The sequence below is a fragment of the Colius striatus genome, chromosome 8 (assembly GCF_028858725.1).
Source record: "Colius striatus isolate bColStr4 chromosome 8, bColStr4.1.hap1, whole genome shotgun sequence".
Taxonomy (NCBI): Eukaryota; Metazoa; Chordata; class Aves; order Coliiformes; family Coliidae; genus Colius; species Colius striatus.
In genome coordinates, this window is record NC_084766.1 from 21,845,400 (window position 1) to 21,866,230 (window position 20,831).

Genomic DNA, 20,831 nt, shown 5'->3' on the forward strand with positions numbered 1-20,831 from the left:
ACTTTTGTAGATTTTTACAATAAAAGGTGATGAGTTTAGGAACTGTGAGCAGAGCCATTTGCACATAGGCAAAAGAGTGTTTTTTCTGAGCTATGGCTACAATTTACAGATTTATCCTTGGTAGGTTTTTTTGGTAGTTTTGCAAAAAATACGGTGAACCATAGACCTACTTTTAATAGACATGAGCCAGAAATTTGTGTTGAATACTCCTAAAGTGAAGATGTTTACTCTAGAACTTTACATAATATTGAGAATGAAGGAAAAGGACAATTCCAGAATAAGGAAATACACATCATATGAAAATTTTAAATATGCAAGTTACTAAAATATCATCTTTTTGTTTGAATTGTACATGTTAGATTCCATTCAGCACTCTCATATCAGATCGGCCAAAATTATTTGTATTTCTTGTGGAGAGTGTGCAGAAGTTACATATTTTAATAAAAATACTGTGTATAAAGTGTGACATGAAAAAAACTAGAGCACACAGTTAACTCATTTGCACCATTATTTCTTCTTTTAATTTTACAGTTTTTAATTGAAACTGTTTGTTTACTCCATTCAAAATAACAAACGGCAAGTATGTCAGAGAATTGTTAAGACATCAATCTCTACTATTCTATGTGAAGCAGAAATCCACTGGGGCTCATTGAAGTTCTTTCTAGATGTCATTTCTGTAGCAGAAACAATGTCTGAGACAAAGAATTACAAAACTATACATGTTTTGGATTTTCCTTCCTCTCCACCTCCGCCACCACCTCCAGCTGCATTTTCAGCTAAAAAACAGAGAAGGAAAGTAAAATGAGTATTTTCCATTAGTTGCATCTACTCTAATTTCTTGTTAAAAAGGTGTTGCTTTTGTGATACACATCTTATGTGTGTTTGACCTTCTGAAAATTGGAACGTATTTTCACTACTTCTCTGGGAAAATGGAATAAGGAACAATGCATGCTATATATACCTATGTGTATATAGTGTAGCAGTTGATAACAATATTTCTCAAAGGACCAAACACACACTGAACCACTCGTACTGGAAAGTTTCAGTAATTCTAACTCTGTCCCACACATACGAAACTGAGGCATGCAAGCCATGCAAAATAAATAAAGTCTTGGATGAATATAATCAGTGAATCTATTTTTGAAACAGATGATACAAAAACTTTAATTTGACCTAATTATAGAAGGCTTTATCCAACCCTGCTTGAATCCTTTGTAATTACCAATTAAGAGAGAGACTTTTTTGTTTGTTACCTATAGCTACTGATTCTGTTACTGTCTCTCAAATGATTCCACAGATGTTCATTGCTCATAGTTAAGGTTCTTTCAATGTAATAAATTGCATTTCCAGGTTCATTTAAGGTAAGATACCAATATTAGAATTAAAACTTACATTTCAAAGCTGTGGATCACCATGTTACTAGGTCATTTTCGACCCTTTCCACCTGCATTGAAACATGTCACATGATCAGTGTCCTACCCTCTGTAATTTGTGGATATAATCAACACTATGTTACTAACTATGTCTTTTATTTTCTTAGTTTAAAACTCTATTCTGGTTTAGTTTCTGTTCTGAACTTTCCACTGTAGTGGTTCAGCAAATATTTATTTTGTTTTCTGTTTACTAAATGTTGTAACAATAGCCAAGTCAGTGTGGTCTAGAGAAACCCCTGTGGTTCAGCATGTATTACATTATTGTATGAACTGACTTAACAAACCCCTATATTTGCATGGCCTTGATTTGACAGTGTCAGATCTGTTCTTCACAAATATGCATAGCCTCATTCCAGTGCACATTTAAAAGACGCAAAATAATTCACTTACATTTTGTGGTACCAATGATGATATGCAAAGGTTAGATCCTTAGCTCCTGCAAATCAGGAGCTGTCTATCAAGCATCTGTCTATGCTTGCCTTTCTAAGGTTCCTTACTTTCATTGTCAGTGACTTAAGTGATGCCAAAATACCAATGATGTAAGATGGTCCTAACTTCAAGTGGGAACAGCAATACCTGAGTCCTCCTAAATGTGTAATTTCATTTTTATTTAAAAATCTTATGCTTAAGGGCATAGGATCAGACTTCAGTAACTGTAGCCTTTGCCAAGAAAGAATGTGTGTATAAAGCAGTTTGTGTGGAGGTCCTGAGATATTTCTGTGAAGTTCAGAGGCTTGCATTCCAGTGTAAGGAAAGAGCACTTTGCTCATACTCAAAACCAAGTCGTTCTCAGCAATCAATTATATAAATAAGATTATATAATTCATTGCAAAAAAGTGGTTTTAAAAATAAATTTGGGAGACAATGGGGTGGGCTTAATTTCTGTGAAAGTGTGTGTAAGTGGTGTCACAGTGTGAGCTGGCCAAAAGATTTCTTGTGACTTTATTACAGTAATATTTGAGTCTTTTTATTACACTTATCTTTAAAAAATTGCTTTGATGAAATCACGTAACTTAAAGTACATTTTTAACCACTTGGCAACGACTTTTGTTTTTTTAATTTCAGTCTAGTATTTATTTTGGGAGGCAATAATTCTAGTTCCAGTTCACACTCTGACAGTAACCTGATGGGTGGCCTTGAGTAATGTTTTGTGTGAAGTGTGAAGAATACTCACCTATTTCCCACAGAAAATTACTAACAAATAAATTATTTGATACTGTTTTAAAGATGTGAAACAAACTAATTTTTCTTCTTCAAGCTACCTGTCAATAAGTCTGTAGTAATCTTACACACTTTTGTTATCTCTTTTCAGTCAGCTGAGTACAAAACGAAAGTAACTGACTCATTTCACTCTTACACTTGAGTGACAGGTTCTCGGTTTCTAAAAAATCAGATTCTTTTCTAGCTTATCATATGCAGAACCAGAATTTCAGTTTTAGGACTTGCACTGTCTTAGAAAGATTTGTCTAATATGAGAGTGTATTTTAGCCAAGAAACTGATAGTAAGAAACTGGAGCCTAAAGATTTATCTTAAACTTGGAAGAGAAGTGGGGATTAGGTTTGAAATGCACACTACCCATTCCCATCTGTTTTCTTTCTGCATTTCATTTTCAACTTCAGCACAGCACCTGAATACATTTGTGGCTGATGCCACACAGAATTTTGATACATTTTTAGGATTTCAGGTGAGCATCCAGAGATACTGCTTTCAGTTGTAAGTCTTAAGACAACAGAAATTTTACATTCCCTTCACTTTTGTGATGGTCATATTCTCTGTAGTTCTGCAGTTTAGAAAATTAGGTCAGTGTACTGGATTTTTGTAATCTTTAAAGCTTATTCCTCTTTCAATTAAAGATAAAGCTAATTTGGCTAATTTAGAACTTGGATACTATTAGTTTAATACAATATTACACAAGTGCACTGCATGAGTGAATGTGAGAGAGAGGGAGGATATGTAGACTGCCTTACAACTATATATAAATTAAAACATTATAAGCTACTTAACCTTTTTTGGCAGCTTCTTCTTCCTCCTTTTTCTTTTGTTCCTCAATAACTTTCATCTTCTCTTCATATTCATCAGCTCGTGTTTTCCATTCAACCCTGTTGTTTTGAAGACCATCAAACATAGGTGTAATTTCCTTGTGGAACCTTGAGAATTCCTATACAAACAATTTAAATTAGTGAATTAGAAAGTTGTAAACACTGATAATTTGTAAACCCTGAATTTTTGGACATACTGCTGGCTTACAGAGAAAACATTAGCTTTAGTTTTTCTATTCAGTCCAATCAAGTATATATGCTAGATTGATTAATTTTTATTTATTTCAAGCACTTATTCCATCTCTGACAATGGGTTTTCTGTAGAAGAGAAAAAAATCTAAAAGAAATAGTGTGAGTACCTGCTGCTGCACATTTGAAAGTGTGGTCTTGGCTATGCAGTGGTAGCACATTATTGGAGATGCCATGTTGGGATAATAATGCCCTATTGTGTATACAGTCAATTAGAAAAGATCCAAATGATATACTGCACTTTTAAATGTCTTCCCTAATCCCGTATTTGATAGTCCATATAATGCAATTGTAACTATGATATATTATATTTTATAATATGATTACCAGGATATAATTTTAAAAGTTTAATATAATATAGTATATTCCAAAGGGAGAAGGATGCATCTGAAGAAGTTAAAATATTACATGTCAGTTTTTTCTATGACATCTTAGTATAATGTTAAAAGCTAGACAGGGATTAATAATACTGGCATTTCAGTGCCTTACAGAAGACACAGAATATCTGTATTTCCAGAATATTGCAAATTTCCTATTCCCTTTGCTGTATCATTACCTGCTTTCTGTAACCAGACACACCTTGCGTACTTATGTGAAATGGGACAGTGAAGAATTCAGCTGGGCTAAGTCAGTCTTTCAAGGCAGCAATAAAACTTCAGTGTCATCAAGTTTTACTGTGATCTTCACTTTTTGTGAAAGCAATTCTTTTATGTAACAAAAGACTGAAAAACTGGCAGTTGTGAGAGTTGTTTACCCTGTGACCTGAGTCCTGCTGCTGTCTTGATTTTTTTTAACTGCAACATTTTATCATTAATTGTGCCATCAGAACTGCTGCAGCAGGAAACCAAAAAATATTATTCTTACCTTGTACACAAATGTACACACAAAATCTATGAAACCAACTTGGAGCTTAGGTAGTTCATCTCCTTTGTTTCTGTCCATCATAGGCTAGAACAGAATAGCAGTAATATAGGTTATGTAGATACCATGCTTTATAGTATAATGATCTATCATGGACCATTACCTACTCGATGTTTTAATAACATTTAATAATATTAACTAACAATAGTTAATGTTGCTTAACACAGTTAAATGATTTCATACTTACAATTGGTTGTTGCTGTAGCACAGTTCGTTCCAGGTCACCTTGCTCCCAGAATTCATTTGCAACCATGAGGGCAACCTGATCACAATTCAGTTGAAGTGTCAGCAGAAAGCAGTAAGTTTAAATAAATAAAGAAAAGAACGAGGCTTTCCAGAAAATGTTCATTAACCAAAAAATGGCATGTTAATGTTTACTACTTAACTATTCTTACTAACTTCCCTTCCACAAAGAGAGGACCTATTTCTTGCAGGCTATGTTATCTCTGAGTAGTTTAAAAACTTCTCCAGAAATAGGGAGTTTTGTTCAAACACAGAATTGTACTTGTAAGGCTCTGTAGTAATAGTCGAGCACTTCTTCAAAAGGCAGAGACACACTCTGATGTATGGAAGACTTTTTCCAGGAAATTATTCCTATCAATATGCTGGTGCATAGTGAGTATCACTGTCAGCAGGAGGAAGACAATATTAGCAACACCAGCAGTATTCTAGTACCTGTAATGTGTATCATTTGGAAGGCTCCACAACCGTCTTGCGGTTCTATTTTTATTATACATAGTTAAAACCTATTCCTGTAAGGCTAAGTCATGAGCTTCAGTAGGATGGTGAGTAAGTACTGGAGTACTTGAAGTACTTATGTGTAAAGCAGTGTCACAGTATTACAAAATTTGGTTTTTGCCTGTTTCAGCTAATTTGCAATGGCACCAAGATGTACAGAACAGACACAAATCATACTGTTAAATTTTTACCTTAAAAATAGCTGAACAATAGCAAAAGTTGCATAGCACAATAATAACTGAGTGATATTTAAGAGTAGCTAGAACAACTAACAGAGATGCCAGTTTTAGCTGAAGGACAAGTACAGAAGGGTGGAACAACTGTAGAGTAGCTAGGGAGAGGCATCATGGATTATCCCTTACACTCACAGTGTCAGAAAAATGAAAGTAGTTTTCTTGAAACACAGCTGGGTGCAGGTACTTAAATATCTATCAGCTGGTAATAAGTCATTTTGTTTTAAAATTACCATGTACCAAATAGGCAGTGAAACAGATAACAAATGCAGCATTGTCTATTTGAAAAGTACCTACCTTACTTTGCACTTCCCAAGGCTTGGTTATTGCAGACAGGTCACATCCAGTCATCATCATAGCCCTTTAAAAACACAAATCAAAACAGAAGAATGTTTAGGGTGATGATAGAAAAAAAAAAAGTCTGAATTTTTAAGGGAATTTAAATATCTAAGATGCAAATGAATACACATGTTGAGAGGATTGTAGGCATCTATTTCTAATTTAAAATCATGGTTATGCTCAGACAGCAAGTCTTAGTTTAAATGTTTAGATGCCTAAATTCTTCTAAAATCTGGTCCTAGATAGCTGACTGAATGAGTTAAACACCTACATGATGACTTCTTTTTTGGTTGGGTCAATAGATATATATTTAATTGCCTCCTCTTCTGTTTCCATTTTTTCAATGGCATCCACAATCTTTTGAAACATAGTTCTTTTCCTGTTAAAACATACCAATAAACCATATATTAATGAAGAAAAGTTTCTGCATTAAAAATGAAACAGAAAAACGTATTTATGGTATTTATGCTTTTCCAAAGTAACATCCCAGTCATGAGTAGTATCAAAGGGACAAGCTTCTTCCCATTGAACTCAAACTTTTCTTGTAACCTAGCACATTTAGATTTTGCTATGTACCACTGACATGTAAAGTATTATGTCAGAATTCCAAAGAAACAAATAACCAGTTTCCTAACTCTTCACATCAAAATGTTTGGGTAACATTCGTATTTCTTTAGTATTACATGTTTATTACTTCCTGTAACAGAATGAACTAGGAAAAGTGAAGCAAATACTAATAAATGTTTTTTCACTCTCCTGAAAAATCCAAAGAAGCACTAAGATCTGACTGAGAAGAACTTTGAGAAACATGAATGACTTGCTATTGTTTAATAAATCTTCTAATTTGCATTATGAGTGAATGAAATAATGGAATTACTGTTCACTAAAATTTGATAACTGCTCTTGAACAACTTACTGAATGACCTTCCTGTCTCCTGACTTTAAATTTTCCCAGTCATAAGACATCCAGACCAAAACAAAAGGATATCTCATTAAGGAAAATACCCATTATAAAAGCATATTAGGTCAATAAATTAGGAACAGGATGGATAACTTGATGTTTGGAGTCTTTGGCATATTTAGTGCTGGGATCATTTGATGTCTGCAGTTTTGTTTTTAGATTAACATCTTAATTTCCATGTCATAAGCATACTACCGTGTAGTAGGAGTAATTGTAGTATGGTATGCTAAATAGCACACATGCACGCAAGGTTATGATTAGGCTACAGAATCCACACTTCAGAAACACAGTGTTTGGTGTAATTAAAAGCACATTGAACGACCTACTAAATGTATATTGTTATATCTATTTATGTGTTCTCTAATTTGAAAGCTTATGATGAGTCTAACATCTTTTTTTTAGAGTAATTGGATTTAATGACAACTTCAAATAGATCTCTGCACCCTGCATATAAACAACTAAACTACAGTTAAAAACTCTATAGTATTGACATTTTTTTTCAGTAGGAAATGATACAGAATTTAGTACTTACTTGAAATACAAAGCCAAGTCAGTTGCTATTATTGCAACTTCAAATAAGTGTAGAACGGTTTCAAACTGGCGCTTATTTAGGTTCTGGAAGATGTTTAAACTCTGCAAGATGGAAAGTTTACTAATTCAATTCCTTTTATAACACTATCTTTGGTTTGTACTGTACATGTTGTCTCACAGAATAGTATAACAAAATTGGCCAATCATGGCCCTTATTGATGCCTAATAAATGGCTAAACAACCATGTGAATTTTAGATGTATTTAAGATACTGTCCCAAAGGCTGGTGAAATAACTAAATCCACAGGGACACACATTTGGAAGTCCTGCTATTGCCATATATAAATTAAAACAAAAAACCCCACCTGTAGTCCATATAATTAGTAGAGAAATGACAGTTCTTCACAATTTATGGTTCACATTCCATAAACTTTTTTTTCCTAGATGTTTTAAACCTTCCTCCTGTTAACCTAGTTTGGCACATGTGCCTAAAGTGCCATTTGGGACCAGAGTAAATTCTTTTTCTCAGGCAAAGGGAATGAGAGTGTCACACTCAGCATTTCTCCAAGTGTCCTGTTTTTCCTTCCTTTAACTGAGGGGCTAATACCTGTGAGAGCACAGGGCACAGCAATGCTGCTGCTGAAAGACTCCAGAGGGCCTAACAACAGCTTCGGCAAAGAGCAGTTAATCCCTGGCATCTCATGTATGAATACGTGTATTGCCATCAATAAAGGTAAAGGTAAATTCTATTGTTTTGTTTTGGTTTAGATTTTGTTAAATCTTCTGGGGGTTTTATGATCATTGTGCTACTGATTAGTGTAAGGATTTATTCTGTGGCCTCATGAGGGCAGGAAATAGCACTACAATAGGCATTAGAAAATGAAAAATGAGGGTGGAAGTGGGTGCTTGTGTGATGGAAGTATGTGTGTTCAGGTTTACCTGTTAAATCTCGTCTCCCTCAGAAATATGTAGTAAGGAGTTGTAAATAGTCACTTTGCTTGTAGCCAGGACTGAGCCAGGCACCACTGAGGGAAGGATGGCTGAACCCCATTAGAGGAGCCAGGCTCTGCAAGTCAGAGGGCCCTGTCAGCCTGCACTGATGCCATTTTGGTAAGCCTGAGGAGACTGGTGAGGAGCCTCACCTCCCTAGCTGCTGAGGAAGAGCAGCTGAGGACATCTGCCTCATTCAAACGACATTAGTAATGGGAGCTGCAGCACAGCCTCGTGATACAGCCTTAGCAAGGTAAGGGGCAGGGGCGGGGGGGGGGGGGGGGGGGGGTAGGGGGGAGAAATCAGGCCTGGGGGTGAGAGGACACTGTATAAACAGCTCAGTCCCTTTGTTCTTCAGCTGCCAGAGCCAGCAGCTGCTCAGAGCTCATGAACCAGGGGCAGTGGTTTAATTACAACATTTTTAATGTGTATATTCTATTTTCTGCTTTGGTTTCAAAGTCAGTTGTTTTGTGGAAGTGAGAAAAAAAACACTTGAGGAATGTGAATGAGGCCCATAAGAAAAGCTTTAAGTGACTCTTATTTCTGGCAGAGTCACTGATGTTTCCCTAAAAGTGGACAGTGCAAAAGAATATGGCTTAAACTTCCAAATTTCTTATTCTGGACCTACAGGAATGAGTGAGACAGTGAAATTTGGAATATCATAACCTAATTGGATCTTTGATGTTGATCAGCATGAGCAGAGTTTTCATGCACACGTACCTCATCTTGCAGTAGAGTTTTACTGTACTCTAAGTGGTGCCTTTCTAAAATGGAAGAGCCGTGGAGTTTTGCCAGTGGAGCAGCTGACCTGTTGAAAAGGAAACAATTCTTTGTAGTATTTTTGAGGCAATATTTTTGATACTTGCTGGAGTATTGATCGAAAATGGAGAGTGCTGGGTGTTTAATGCCTACTAAAGTAAAATGTGGTTAGGTGCCTCAAAACTCAAACCTGTATTTTTTAAAACATGCCTCTGTTTTGTCTTGAACATTCAGTTTCCCAGTTTGTTTAATCTATGCACCTTCTGTGTACTTTAAAAGTAGCCCTTATTCATCTTTTAGTATTTATTCTGTGGCACAGCTTTTGAGCTCTTGTCTATCTGTAATAACTGTGTGTCCTGTCAACTGTTTTTCTAACTTACTGTAAGTAAATTAAATATAAAGTAACAGTATAATGGAGCTGAATTCCTCTAATGTTCTTAGGCTCTTCCCCCAAAATAACTATTCTATGGACACACAAGTCCTGGCTGCTCAGGTATGTTGAGTCTTATCACACAGCTCAAAGCATTGGGCCAAACTTCACACAGAGAAGTTCTGCATCTGACTATAGTAGTGAGAACAAGGGAAAGGTGAGCTGTTTATGTAGTCTCCAAGTGGTTCTGTGTGTTTGGAAGTGTATTTTCCTTCTTTCTTCTTTCAGCTACTAAGTCCATTCCTCAGATAACATATCTGACCTGTGATTAGGACTGTTGCATTAAAAGCTGGTAACTTTTATAAATAGCTTGACTGTGTATGCCCTCATGTAGAGGGCTTTCAGCTAGGGAAGACCACAGTAGGAAGATTTAAGTCCCTCTCTTAAACTTATTTGGATGAGGGGCAGTCCACTGAATAAGAATCAGCATCTGTCATTCTTTCTCTCCTACGTCACGTGGAGAATCCCTGAGAATAATCAGAAAATCCCCACATGTCACTGCTTTAGCACCCAGGCTGAAACATCTCTCCTGGGAGGAGTGTATCCGGGGTCAGAGGAGAATCATTCTGGAGATACAGTTGGTGGGAAACTGTGTGCAGAAAATTATGGTTATAGTCTTCTAGTACGTGACATTTTAGGAAGCCCGTGTTCTCTGCCTAGCACAGAGAAACAAGCCCTAACAGATCATGTAAAAGAGTAAATGGTAGATTATTCACTCTTCAGGAGAAAAGTATGTCTCACTATGATACGTAATGTTTTAATAAAAAGGTAAGTTTTTAAAAAATAACTACTATTGTTTTACAATGAGCATCTACTAATTAACATTGTTTCATAATACACAAGGGAAAAATCACAAAGAAATCCTTTAGAATATTTCCTCAGAACAAAAAGGAACATGGATTGCAAAGCTTAACCTCACGATGTGTAACTGACTGGCATGTGGTTCCAGTGTCAGAACACAAGCTTTTTAGCTCAGAATCCTGTATAACATCAGGAGAGTACACCTCAGGAAAGGACCTACATCAGTCAGTAAACTGAGAACAACTGAGCTAGTCAAATTAGACTGTAGAAAGCAGAGAAAAAGAATACCTCTTAAATACTATCTTGCTCTAAACTGGCCCTTGTCTGTGCCACATCCTGAATCCCTCTCCAGAAAAGTGCATATAATAGAGTCATAGAATGGTAGGGCTGGAAGGGACCTTTAGAGATCATCTAGTCCAACCCCCCTACAGAAGCAGGTCCACCTAGATCAGGTCACAGAGGAACGTGTCCAGGTGGGTCTTGAAGACCTCCAAGGAAGGAAACTCCACACCCTCCCTGGGCAGCCTGTGCCAGGGCTCCCTCACCCTCACAGTGAAATAGTTTTTCTTATGTTTAAATGGAACTTTTTGTGTTCCAGCTTCATCCCATCACCCCTTGTCCTGTTCTAGATACAATAGAAAAAAGGGATGCCCCAACCTCCTGACACCCACCATTTAGATATTTGTAAATATTAGTAATATCCTCCCTCAATCTCCTCTTCTCTAGACTAAACAGCCTCATTTTGTTAACAATATTAGTCTTAGGGCTTTTAATTTACTTCTTTTGTTTCTCTGTGGCCTCATGTGCATGAAGCTCTGCTATAATGCTAGACCTTAGTCTCTCTTAAAAATGTATTGCAGTCCAGGAGATCCTTCTAGGATTCTGCTTTGGCATTTTGTCTTTGTGTCTCAGCTATCATGACAAATACTCCCAAGGCAGAAACCTTCTGTCTGTTTATTCATGTCACTTAAACAGGCAATATATACATTATATTTTTGCAATTTTTGACATGTGTGGGGTTTGGGTTTTTTTTTCATTTGCCACTAGAAATACTACATTTCCATATATTTAAGCATTTTTACTTACTTCATTTGATACAAGTTATTGGTCCCTCTGTGATCAATGTCATGGCAGAAAGCAGCAGCAACCATGGCAAAGGCTTCTAGATCAGTGTAGTATTTCTTTATTTTTCCTGTCTACAAAAGAAAACAGACAATTCTGAATGTGTCACTTCCTGAATTTTCCAGTTGGTATTGCAAGGAGAACTAAATAACGAATGTAGGATCAATATTAGCAACATTACCATCAGCAGAGTAAACATTGTTTGTCCCACATTGAATCCATGTCGCCAGTTATGGTAAGTGATATCTCGATAACCTTTCCTTACTGTGTACATCCATCTTGTAAGTACCTATTATAAACAAAAGTGATTAAGACTGTGCTGTTAATTGAAAGAAAAATATGAAATTCCTATAAAATTACTGGAATATATACAAAATTACAATAAAAATAATCTCCAAGTTCTAGGAAAATAATTTACTTTCATTTAATTAAACATGGAAACAAATGGTTCTTATGTAAATGCACCTTGATTTAATTCCTTCCATAACTCACACAATTTCAGAACTAGTTTTAAGTCTTATGACAAAATGTGCAAATGTTTAATTAAGAATAGAAGATTGTTACCAATACCACTAATATTTTAGTATAGCCTACTTTTATATTAAAGTACCTACAGTCAGCTATTTCTCTTCTATCTTGAAGTAAATATAAACGAGACAAAATAAATCAGACCTCAGCTGGGACTTTGAACTTTTCAACAACATTTATCTCAAAGAAGAGTCGTATTCCACAAGTTATCAGGCCATGCTCTGTAACGGGAAAGTCACTGAAGCGGAATTCATACAGTTCTAAATCTTTTGGGTCTGGTAATTCTTCTTTCTGTTAGGAAAAATCAAAACCACGAGTTTTTTTTCTAACAAGAACACAGCTGGAATAACTTATTTTCTGACTACACTAGAGATATTGCCTTAGAACAGTATGCTTCCTACATCTTCAAAAGCCTCGGATTTCAGTAAAACTAATGTATATTAAGTTATGAAACATAATCATGATACTGCTAGCTTTCTTCTCTAAGAAGATAGCTAAAGGTCTTGGTCAGATATTTCTTTCTACTCTGAATTACAACACAAACTGTTGTGCCATCTCAGAATTTCCTTAGTTCAGAAATCTCAGGCCTTGGAGTTTCTCCTTCCTGGTATCAAATCCTATGATTCTTCCACTTTTAGCCTGGTCACAAGGTTTCAGTTCATCTTTTTCACAGCTAAAATTATTCTTGTGAAGTGTTGTTCTTCTCTTTTGAAACTTATGAATAGTGATGAATACAGTGACCAAAACCAACCTGTCTAGAACAAAGTATTTTTTACTTTTACAGTAGAGTGTAGGCAAGCAAAGATTCCTGTACCTTTTTTAACCTCTGGGGTGTTGGTGGTTTGTTTCTGCTCCACAACCAACTCTTAAAATTAGTCTATCTCACCATCTATCCTGTGACAATCTCTCTTTATCTGTGGGAGTCTATATAGATTTAATGGACAAAGCTGTAAAGTTGATTTGGCACATGGAAAGTGGACTAGAAAATCCTACAAGATCAGATGTAAAAATTCACAAATCTTGTGCTTGCAGTTGATTCATGACTGCTTAGCTCTTGAATTCTCTCAATATAAGCTTAAAGTAAAAATTATTACAATGCTCGAATGTACAAAGCATATAGTATTCAGGGTTATTATGGCTTGCTTTTAATTCCTTAGAGCATTTACTTTGTAATGCTATAGTTAGTGGTGATTCTGTCCTAGTAATTGCCTTTCTGTAGTTTACAATGGTCTATTCTGAACATTGATGAAAACAAGGGATCGTTCCAGAAGTACTGAGCTGTGTAAGTGCACAATCTTCCTCATGTTCTAAATTTTGTTAGAAGATTTCTAGATCCCATTTAGGGATTTTACTCTCTCTGAAGGGCAGATACAGAGATTAGGGCAGCTCTTCCTTGTACTGAAGAACCTCAATAAAACATATCCTAAATTCTAAAATGCAGATGATAAGGAACTTAAGAAACCTGTGTTAAATTTAAATTGCCTATTTTGTAACCATTATATAGATTCACATTGAATAGTCTAACTGGTAATAGTGATATTAATGAATTGCTATATAACACTTTCCATCTGTGTATCTCAAAACCTTGGGAGAGCAGTGTTATTTTTTGAAGAATGGTCTCCAATCAAAACAAGAATTAATCCAGGGAAGCCTGATGTAACACAAAAAAAATAGAGTATATGACCACAGTATATTCCTCCACAGTACTCTAAAAGTTATCTCCTATGAGTTACTATGAATAAGGATGAAAAATGATTGAATGTATGCACATATTTCAACAAATAAGGCTGAACATGCATACAAAGGTATTTCCTTCTCCCTGGGATTTTCCTTTTTATCTACTCTGATCTCAGGTCAAGGACAAGGAAACCTGGAGCAGTGGCGTTTTAAGACCCATTACTTTGTGAATCATCAGATCTAGAAACACCTGCTTCATCCCATTAGCTATCTGGGATTCCAAGTCTTGTAATAGGATAAAGCATTTGCGTGTAGCCTTGGCAGGGAAGAAGATACTAGACCTTTGTGACTCCACAATGTTACGGGAACTCATGTTAATTGCTTGTTGGAGATTTAAGAATTCGTGCCAGTATTATGTTTTAACATTTGGAACCTGTACCATATCTACCAGTAGAGAAATTTTATAACGTTTATCTATTAATTTTTGCAATTCATGCAGCTAAATTAAATTTACTCTAAAACGTATATGGAACTACACACGATATGTTGATGCTTTTTGTTTCCACCATTTGTAAGCTGTGTGAGCATCTGTTTTGTTGGAGCCAGTAAATCCTTAACAGCATTGCATTCCAGCATGCAAAGTGTATTTGACCATTTATCTTCAGCCTAGCTGCCATTAACAGTGGCAGTTCAATTAGTGTTTTCTAGAGCACATCTGTGGGTTTTGTTTCTGATAAAGTAAGCCAATGTATGTGCTTCAGGACTGCTTTGCAATTAAAAACAAAGTGCAGTGAGTGAGCACAAAGAGAAATTTTCCTCCAAGAAGGTGCTCCCTTTCTAGAGTGAAATATTAAGGCAGCCAGAGGATTGCACATCTTGGAAAGTGACTTGTGTTTTAGTAGAAGCAGAGTTTTAACTGGTTAGGTCAAGTCTGTTTCATCACTGTGAAGTCACTGAAATCTTTGGACTTCTCTGAAAATTAATTTGAAAGTAGATTAGCTCCACTGGACACTCTAACACGTGTTCTCTCACTGAGAATGAAAATAAGCTTACATCAATGCCCCTTCTTTTATTTTCAACATTAAATGAATTGCTATAGGTATAGCACTGTCCCCATGGATATTTAAATAAGTTTAACAATTTAAATGTTAATTCATTTAAACATTTCTATATAACTCTGACTATCCAAGTCTGTTGACAGATATTTGAGACAGAATGTTTCTCTGTAAGTAACTGTGGAGTCTGCATGTAGAAGAACTGAAGAGATTGAAGATATGTTATTAAGAGATTGAAGATATGTTATTAAATCAACTCCATCTAGCTTAAGGAACTGAAAGCTAAAATAAGTGATATTACTCAGGATTTGGTTATAGACATCTTCTTCTGCAATGAGGACACATTACTATCCGATATAAATGAATTTTCAGTTTAATGACTTACCAAAATCCTGAGAAGGTCCTTTTGATCACATTCTTCTATACTATTTACATTTAATTTCTCCTTGTATTTCTAAAACCAAAAATGAGTAAAAAAATCAGGTTTAATGTAGCAAATTTCCTACTTTAATTTTCTGACTGTGGACAGAAACTTACCAGTATAGATTCAACTTCAGAAGGGGTTGCCTTTGTCTGGTACATAAGCATTTCCTGAGCAATGTCTTTCCTGTTTTCAAGCTTGTTCATTTTGTCATAAGTGTCAGTATTTAAAACAGACCATCCCAGGAACTGTGTGAGAGTCTGGAACAAAGCCAAGCAAAGTGAAGATGACACTATGACAATTAAAATTTACTTTTCTTCAGCTCCAGTTTCTGGTAGTACCCTTTAAAAAGTAGTAGTGCCTTCCATCAACAGGTTCTGTTAGCACCTAGTAATTAAAGGCCCATATTCCCATTTTCTATACAGGACTTTGAGCCTTATGAAGCTTAAGTTAGCTGAATGGGCTTGGATACACTGTGTAGCATCTTATCTTGCCCAAGTGCATGTGATCATGAATGCTCTGGGAACTCCGGTGATCATCACAGACACAACATCCGTTGGCAAGCAGCATGCCATATGTGCTTACTCAGTGCTAATTAGGAGATGCTGATCATCACCGAAAAGTCAAAGTATTGAAAATAAAATGATATCTGATTTTTGTTCATTATTGAAATATTAATGATCCCTTTTAAATTTTCAGGTCTATACAGGGAAAAAAGGAACTCTGATTCTTAAGAAACTGTATAGTGACAAAGATAGACATTTGGTTAGATGTTAATACAGCCTATTTGGAAAATTTTAGACATTTTAAAGTTACTTTTTACAGTAATGTTTTTATTAATATTGTATGGCTCCTTAAAGCCTCTAATCCTATTAAGCTTACTTCAATGATCTGTTCATCATACTCGTCAAAAGGTTTTCCATCTTTTCTATTGTAAAATGTTGCAACTCCCACAATTTCTTCTTTTTTGTTGACAATAGGCAACGACAGGACATTTTTGATAACCCATCCGGTCTCATCCACTGGTCCTTTCTGTAGGAAAGCCAAAGAACAGGAAATGTTGTATATTTCTTTGAAAGTAGTTATACGGCTATTGATATAGGCAATGTTGCCTGTGCATCACAAAAAAGGGGAAAAATTATTTATGTAATCAACTGTATAACTAATTATTGGAAAGCATTAGCTTTTTCTAATTTATCTATTTTTCTCCCATATCTATCATCATTATTAACATTACTGGAATTACCTGAAATGTGAAATATTCATCTGCTGGTGCATTCATCATGTTACAAATCTGCAGCACGAAGAAAAGGAAACTTTGTTTAAATGGAATATAATGTGCACCGAGACTTGGCCTGATATTTTAAAAAGGCATGTTTATTTTCTAAGCTAAGAACAGTGGGCACCCTAGCTAGCTACAGAAACTAAAACTATTCCTATTAAATTAGACATGGTTATTCTAACAGACATTCTGGAGTGCTTATAGCAAAGTCCCTTGTGCATATTGTCTCACAATCCATAATCATAATGGTTAAGAAAATCACTTCCAGTTTAAAATGACACAGGTATTTATTGAAAGAAATAACTGCATACTAAGGGCTCTGTCCTTACTGCTATTAAAAATGCAGTAGGATTACTAACAGCTGTCATACATCACAACTTTGAATTATGGATATTACCAATGCAACAAGAGAGGACAAAAAAAAACCCAACCCATTTTAAAACTGTGTGTATAGTGATTTTCTTACTTTGACATTTGGTTGGGAGACTTAGCACATCTGGAAAGTGACATCAGATGCACACATATTTCCTCTGATGTTACCACAATCAGAGGGAAATTCTGCTAATGTTTTGACGATTTGTGTTGAGAGCTTGTCACCATCCAGGCTACTGATTCACATCATTTCACTGGGAAACAATGACACTGGAAGTGACATGGTATTTTTGTAGAGGTTTTTGGTTGTGGGAAGGTTTGGTTTTGTTCAGTCACAAGAACTGGATGAACTAAAATTTTTAGTTTTTATTTTTGCTATTAACTTACAAATCCATTTTCAGCAACATATGTTGGCAATCCACTGACAAGACACCAGTGATCTGCCGGAGGTGACCTTTAGAGAAAAAATGAAATTAAATGATTTCTACAATACAGGTATGTTATTGTTCTATCCTAGCAATGTATCTAATTATCACACATTCACAGGCTGCCAAAGAATACTCACGGAATGACTTTGATTTCTTCTTTTCCATGTAAAATATAGTCAATAATTTTATAAAAGTTGACCTCCTAAATAAAAAAAGAAAAACAGGTATGTGACCTGTAAAACCTCAATTTCAGGATTAACATTCATAAAAAGAAAAATTAATATCCTCACTCGTCCGTCAGGTGTCTTGGGGCCTTTGTAAGGCTCTGCCTCCCCCAGCCGGATTGGCCACTCATCATAGAACTCCTGAGAAAACAATACACACGGTTCAGCAGAAGGCAAAAGAAACAAATCAATTCTGTGTTCACAAATAACTTGACATCAGCAGATGGCAATTTTATTGTTTCTTTTCCTACTATGGTCACTTTTAAGGCAATATTAAGAAAACATTGTTAAATATATTCCAGGCAAGAAATGCTTGCTGTAAATTGCAAGCTAATCTGAAGCTTATCTCTGCAGAGTTATACAGCTTAATTGGGTTTTTTAGAAGGCAGATATTTATAAGGCAATAATCAGACCTGCACTTCTCTCTTCTACACTTTCTCACATGGAATTATTAATATAAAATTTTTTTCTGAATTAGCCTTTATGTTTATTGTGGTTATATCCTTTGCCTTGCTTATATTTTCCATGAAATATATGTAATGGGGTTAGACAAATTATTGTTACCTTCTCTTTAGTCATGTCCAGCAGACCAATAGAATATCTTTCACAATTCAAATACATTCGGATAGTATACAGTGCTTTGTGAAACTGCCGTTCTATATCTGTTAGCTCTTCAAACACTTTGTTGGCAGACCACAAAAGCATCTATTTACAAAAAAGAGAAAGAGAGTAAACGTTTACAAGAGTACAAAAACATAAACATATGAATCCTAGGCATTCCAGAACAAAATGAGATGCTGCATAAAAAAATTAAATAGATACTATCCTTACTTTGGTAAGCTTGCAAGAATATAAAATAGTGGGAATAATAATCTTTTCACAAAAAATGGAGATATTGTCATTAACAAATTCTTCTGTACCTGACTTCTTCGGGATTCAATATTGTACAGATACGATGTATGATGATTTCTTAGGACCAAAGATACAAAATTGAGGTATTTTTTAAAGACCTAAAAATGACAAAGAGCAAAAATAAGACAAACTATAAAATCAAAAGGCAGATTCATTGAAACTACTTTTTGAGCTAACAACTATGTGACATTTGAGGTTTTTACCTCTTCATCATCTTTTGAGAACTCAGTGCCATTTAATTTGTTGAGTGCCATCACAACAGCAAGCACCTCTTTACCCTGTAAAATTGGATTTGCCAACATACTGATTGTCGTATAACCAGTTTTTTTGTCCATAAAGTCAGAAAAATGGTTGTTCTGAAATAAAAGGAAAGGGAAAAAAGACCACAAATTGAATGCATAACAAAGAGCAAATGATACTTTCATTTGATAATTTATGTTTGCAATGCCATGAGCATTGTTTGCAGGACAGTAGGTTTATACTTGCAAAAAACCCCATTACAATTATTTAACCTGATCTCCCAGAGTTAAATGCACAAGCTTAACTGAGGCATTGGTTATGAATATAGATTCTAAACCAGAATTCTGTTCAGAGCTCTGTTTTTATTAAATGATGACAACCTCATTGCAGGCACAGAGATGTTGTGGGACAACTGCCATGACTGGAGCACAGCCATGGAGGGATATGTATTGTTTAGGAAAGACAGGCTAACAAGGCGTGGAGATGGAGCTGCTCTTTATGTGAGGGAGCAATTAATGTGTACTGAACTGTGCCTGGGTGGGGATGAGGAGCAGGTAGAGTGCTTATGGGTAAAAATTAATGGGCAAGGCAAGACAGATGATATTGTTGTAGGAGTTTGCTACAGGCCACCTGATCAGGAGGAGGAAGTGGATGAGGCCTTCTATGAACAGCTGAGAGCTGCCTCATGATCACAGTCCCTGGTCCTCATGGGGGACTTCAACCACCCTGATATTTGCTGGGAAAGCCACTCAGCCAAGCACACGCAGACCAGGAGGTTCCTACAGATTGTTGACAACTTCCTGTCACAGGTGATCAAGGAACTAATGAGGAGGGGTGTGTTGCTGGATCTCATACTGACAAATAAGGAGGGCCTGTTAGGGATGTGAAGGTTGGAGGCAACCTCAGCTGCAGTGGCCACGAGATGGTAGAGTTCAAGATCCTGTGTGGAAGAGGCAAGACAGAAAGCAGGACCATGACCCTGGATTTCAGGCAGGATGACTTTGGCCTCTTCAAAGATCTACTTGGACAGGTCTCATGGGATATGATTCTAGAAGACAGAAGTGCCCATGAGAGCTGGTCAGTCTTCAAGCACCACTTCCTCCAAGCCCAGGATCAGTGTGTCCCAATGCACAAGAAAGAAGGAAAAGGAGGTAGGAGGCCTCCATGGATGAGCAAGGATCTGCTGGGAACACTCAGGCAGAAAGCAGCCATCTATGAGAGGTGGAAACAGGGGCTGGCTTCTTGGGAAGAGTATAGGAACATTGCCAGGGCATGCAGAGGTGCAACTAGGAAGGCTAGAGCCCTTCTAGAATTAAATTTAGCCAGGGATGTTAAGGACAGTAATAAGGCATTTTTCAAGTACATCAGCAGCAGAAGGATGGTGACGGGTAATGTGGGCCCGCTGCTAAATGCTGAGGGTGCCCTGGTGTCTGAGGATGCAGAGAAGGCTGAAGTACTGAATGTCTTCTTTGCTTCAGTCTTTACGGCCAAGGCCAGCCCTTGGGAAGCTCAGTCCGGCAAGGTTAACAGGATGGCCTGGACAGCAGAAGACTTGCCCTGGGTGGAAGAGGAAGAGGTTAAAGACTTGTTGGCCAAGCTTAAGGCTCATAAGTCAATGAGTCCTAATGGGATGCATCCTAGAGTGCTGAGGGAGCTGGCTGATGTGATTGCTAAGCCTCTCTCCATCATTTTTGAACAATCATGGAGGACAGGTGAGGTGCCTGAGGACTGGAGAAGGCCAATGTCACGCCAGTCTTCAAAAGGGCAGGAAGGACGACCCAGGAAACTACAGGCTGGTCAGCCTCACCTCCATCACTGGAAAAGTGATGGAACAAATCATCCTGAATGTTATTACTGAACATATGAAGGATAAGATGGTTATCAGGGGGAGTCAACATGGCTTTACCAGGGGAAAATCCTGTTTGACCAACCTGATAGCCTTATATGAGTGCATAACCGGCTGGCTAGAGGAGGGTAGAAAATGTCATCTACCTTAACTTCAGCAAGACTTTTGACACTGTCTCCCATAACATCCTCATCAGAAAGCTCAGGCACTGTGGCTTGAATGAGTGGACAGTGAGGTGGATCTAGAGCTGACTGAATGACAGAGCCCAGAGGGTGGTGATCAATGGTACAGAATTGAGTT

The 20,831-nt window shown here is 36.6% G+C and overlaps 2 protein-coding genes across 3 annotated transcripts in view; one reads left to right on the forward strand and one right to left on the reverse strand.

The window, feature by feature from the left end:
* Positions 1 to 705: 705 nt before the first annotated feature.
* The window catches only part of PDE6C (phosphodiesterase 6C), a 31,629-nt gene continuing 11,503 nt past the window's right edge, over positions 706 to 20,831 (reverse strand). The window contains exons 2-22 of one of the 2 annotated variants that reach the window (XM_062001252.1): positions 18,649 to 18,801; positions 18,454 to 18,543; positions 18,098 to 18,238; positions 17,600 to 17,674; positions 17,447 to 17,511; positions 17,269 to 17,335; positions 16,474 to 16,521; positions 16,110 to 16,259; positions 15,344 to 15,487; positions 15,192 to 15,260; positions 12,219 to 12,365; positions 11,728 to 11,835; positions 11,511 to 11,620; positions 9,155 to 9,242; positions 7,447 to 7,547; positions 6,225 to 6,332; positions 5,912 to 5,975; positions 4,831 to 4,905; positions 4,587 to 4,670; positions 3,439 to 3,592; positions 706 to 764 (exon numbers count right to left, since the gene is read on the reverse strand). In XM_062001252.1, coding sequence (XP_061857236.1) covers positions 706 to 764; positions 3,439 to 3,592; positions 4,587 to 4,670; positions 4,831 to 4,905; positions 5,912 to 5,975; positions 6,225 to 6,332; positions 7,447 to 7,547; positions 9,155 to 9,242; positions 11,511 to 11,620; positions 11,728 to 11,835; positions 12,219 to 12,365; positions 15,192 to 15,260; positions 15,344 to 15,487; positions 16,110 to 16,259; positions 16,474 to 16,521; positions 17,269 to 17,335; positions 17,447 to 17,511; positions 17,600 to 17,674; positions 18,098 to 18,238; positions 18,454 to 18,543; positions 18,649 to 18,801 — 2,100 coding nt within the window. Of the gene's footprint in view, positions 777 to 3,438; positions 3,593 to 4,586; positions 4,671 to 4,830; positions 4,906 to 5,911; positions 5,976 to 6,224; positions 6,333 to 7,446; positions 7,548 to 9,154; positions 9,243 to 11,510; positions 11,621 to 11,727; positions 11,836 to 12,218; positions 12,366 to 15,191; positions 15,261 to 15,343; positions 15,488 to 16,109; positions 16,260 to 16,473; positions 16,522 to 17,268; positions 17,336 to 17,446; positions 17,512 to 17,599; positions 17,675 to 18,097; positions 18,239 to 18,453; positions 18,544 to 18,648; positions 18,802 to 20,831 lie in introns of both variants that reach the window. The other variant, XM_062001251.1, reaches the window with a different exon arrangement.
* The window catches only part of RBP4 (retinol binding protein 4), a 35,770-nt gene continuing 26,652 nt past the window's right edge, over positions 11,714 to 20,831 (forward strand). The window contains exons 1-2 of the mRNA XM_062001254.1: positions 11,714 to 11,781; positions 17,283 to 17,376. The gene's annotated coding sequence lies outside the window, so the exon portion shown is untranslated. The remainder of the gene's footprint in view (positions 11,782 to 17,282; positions 17,377 to 20,831) is intronic.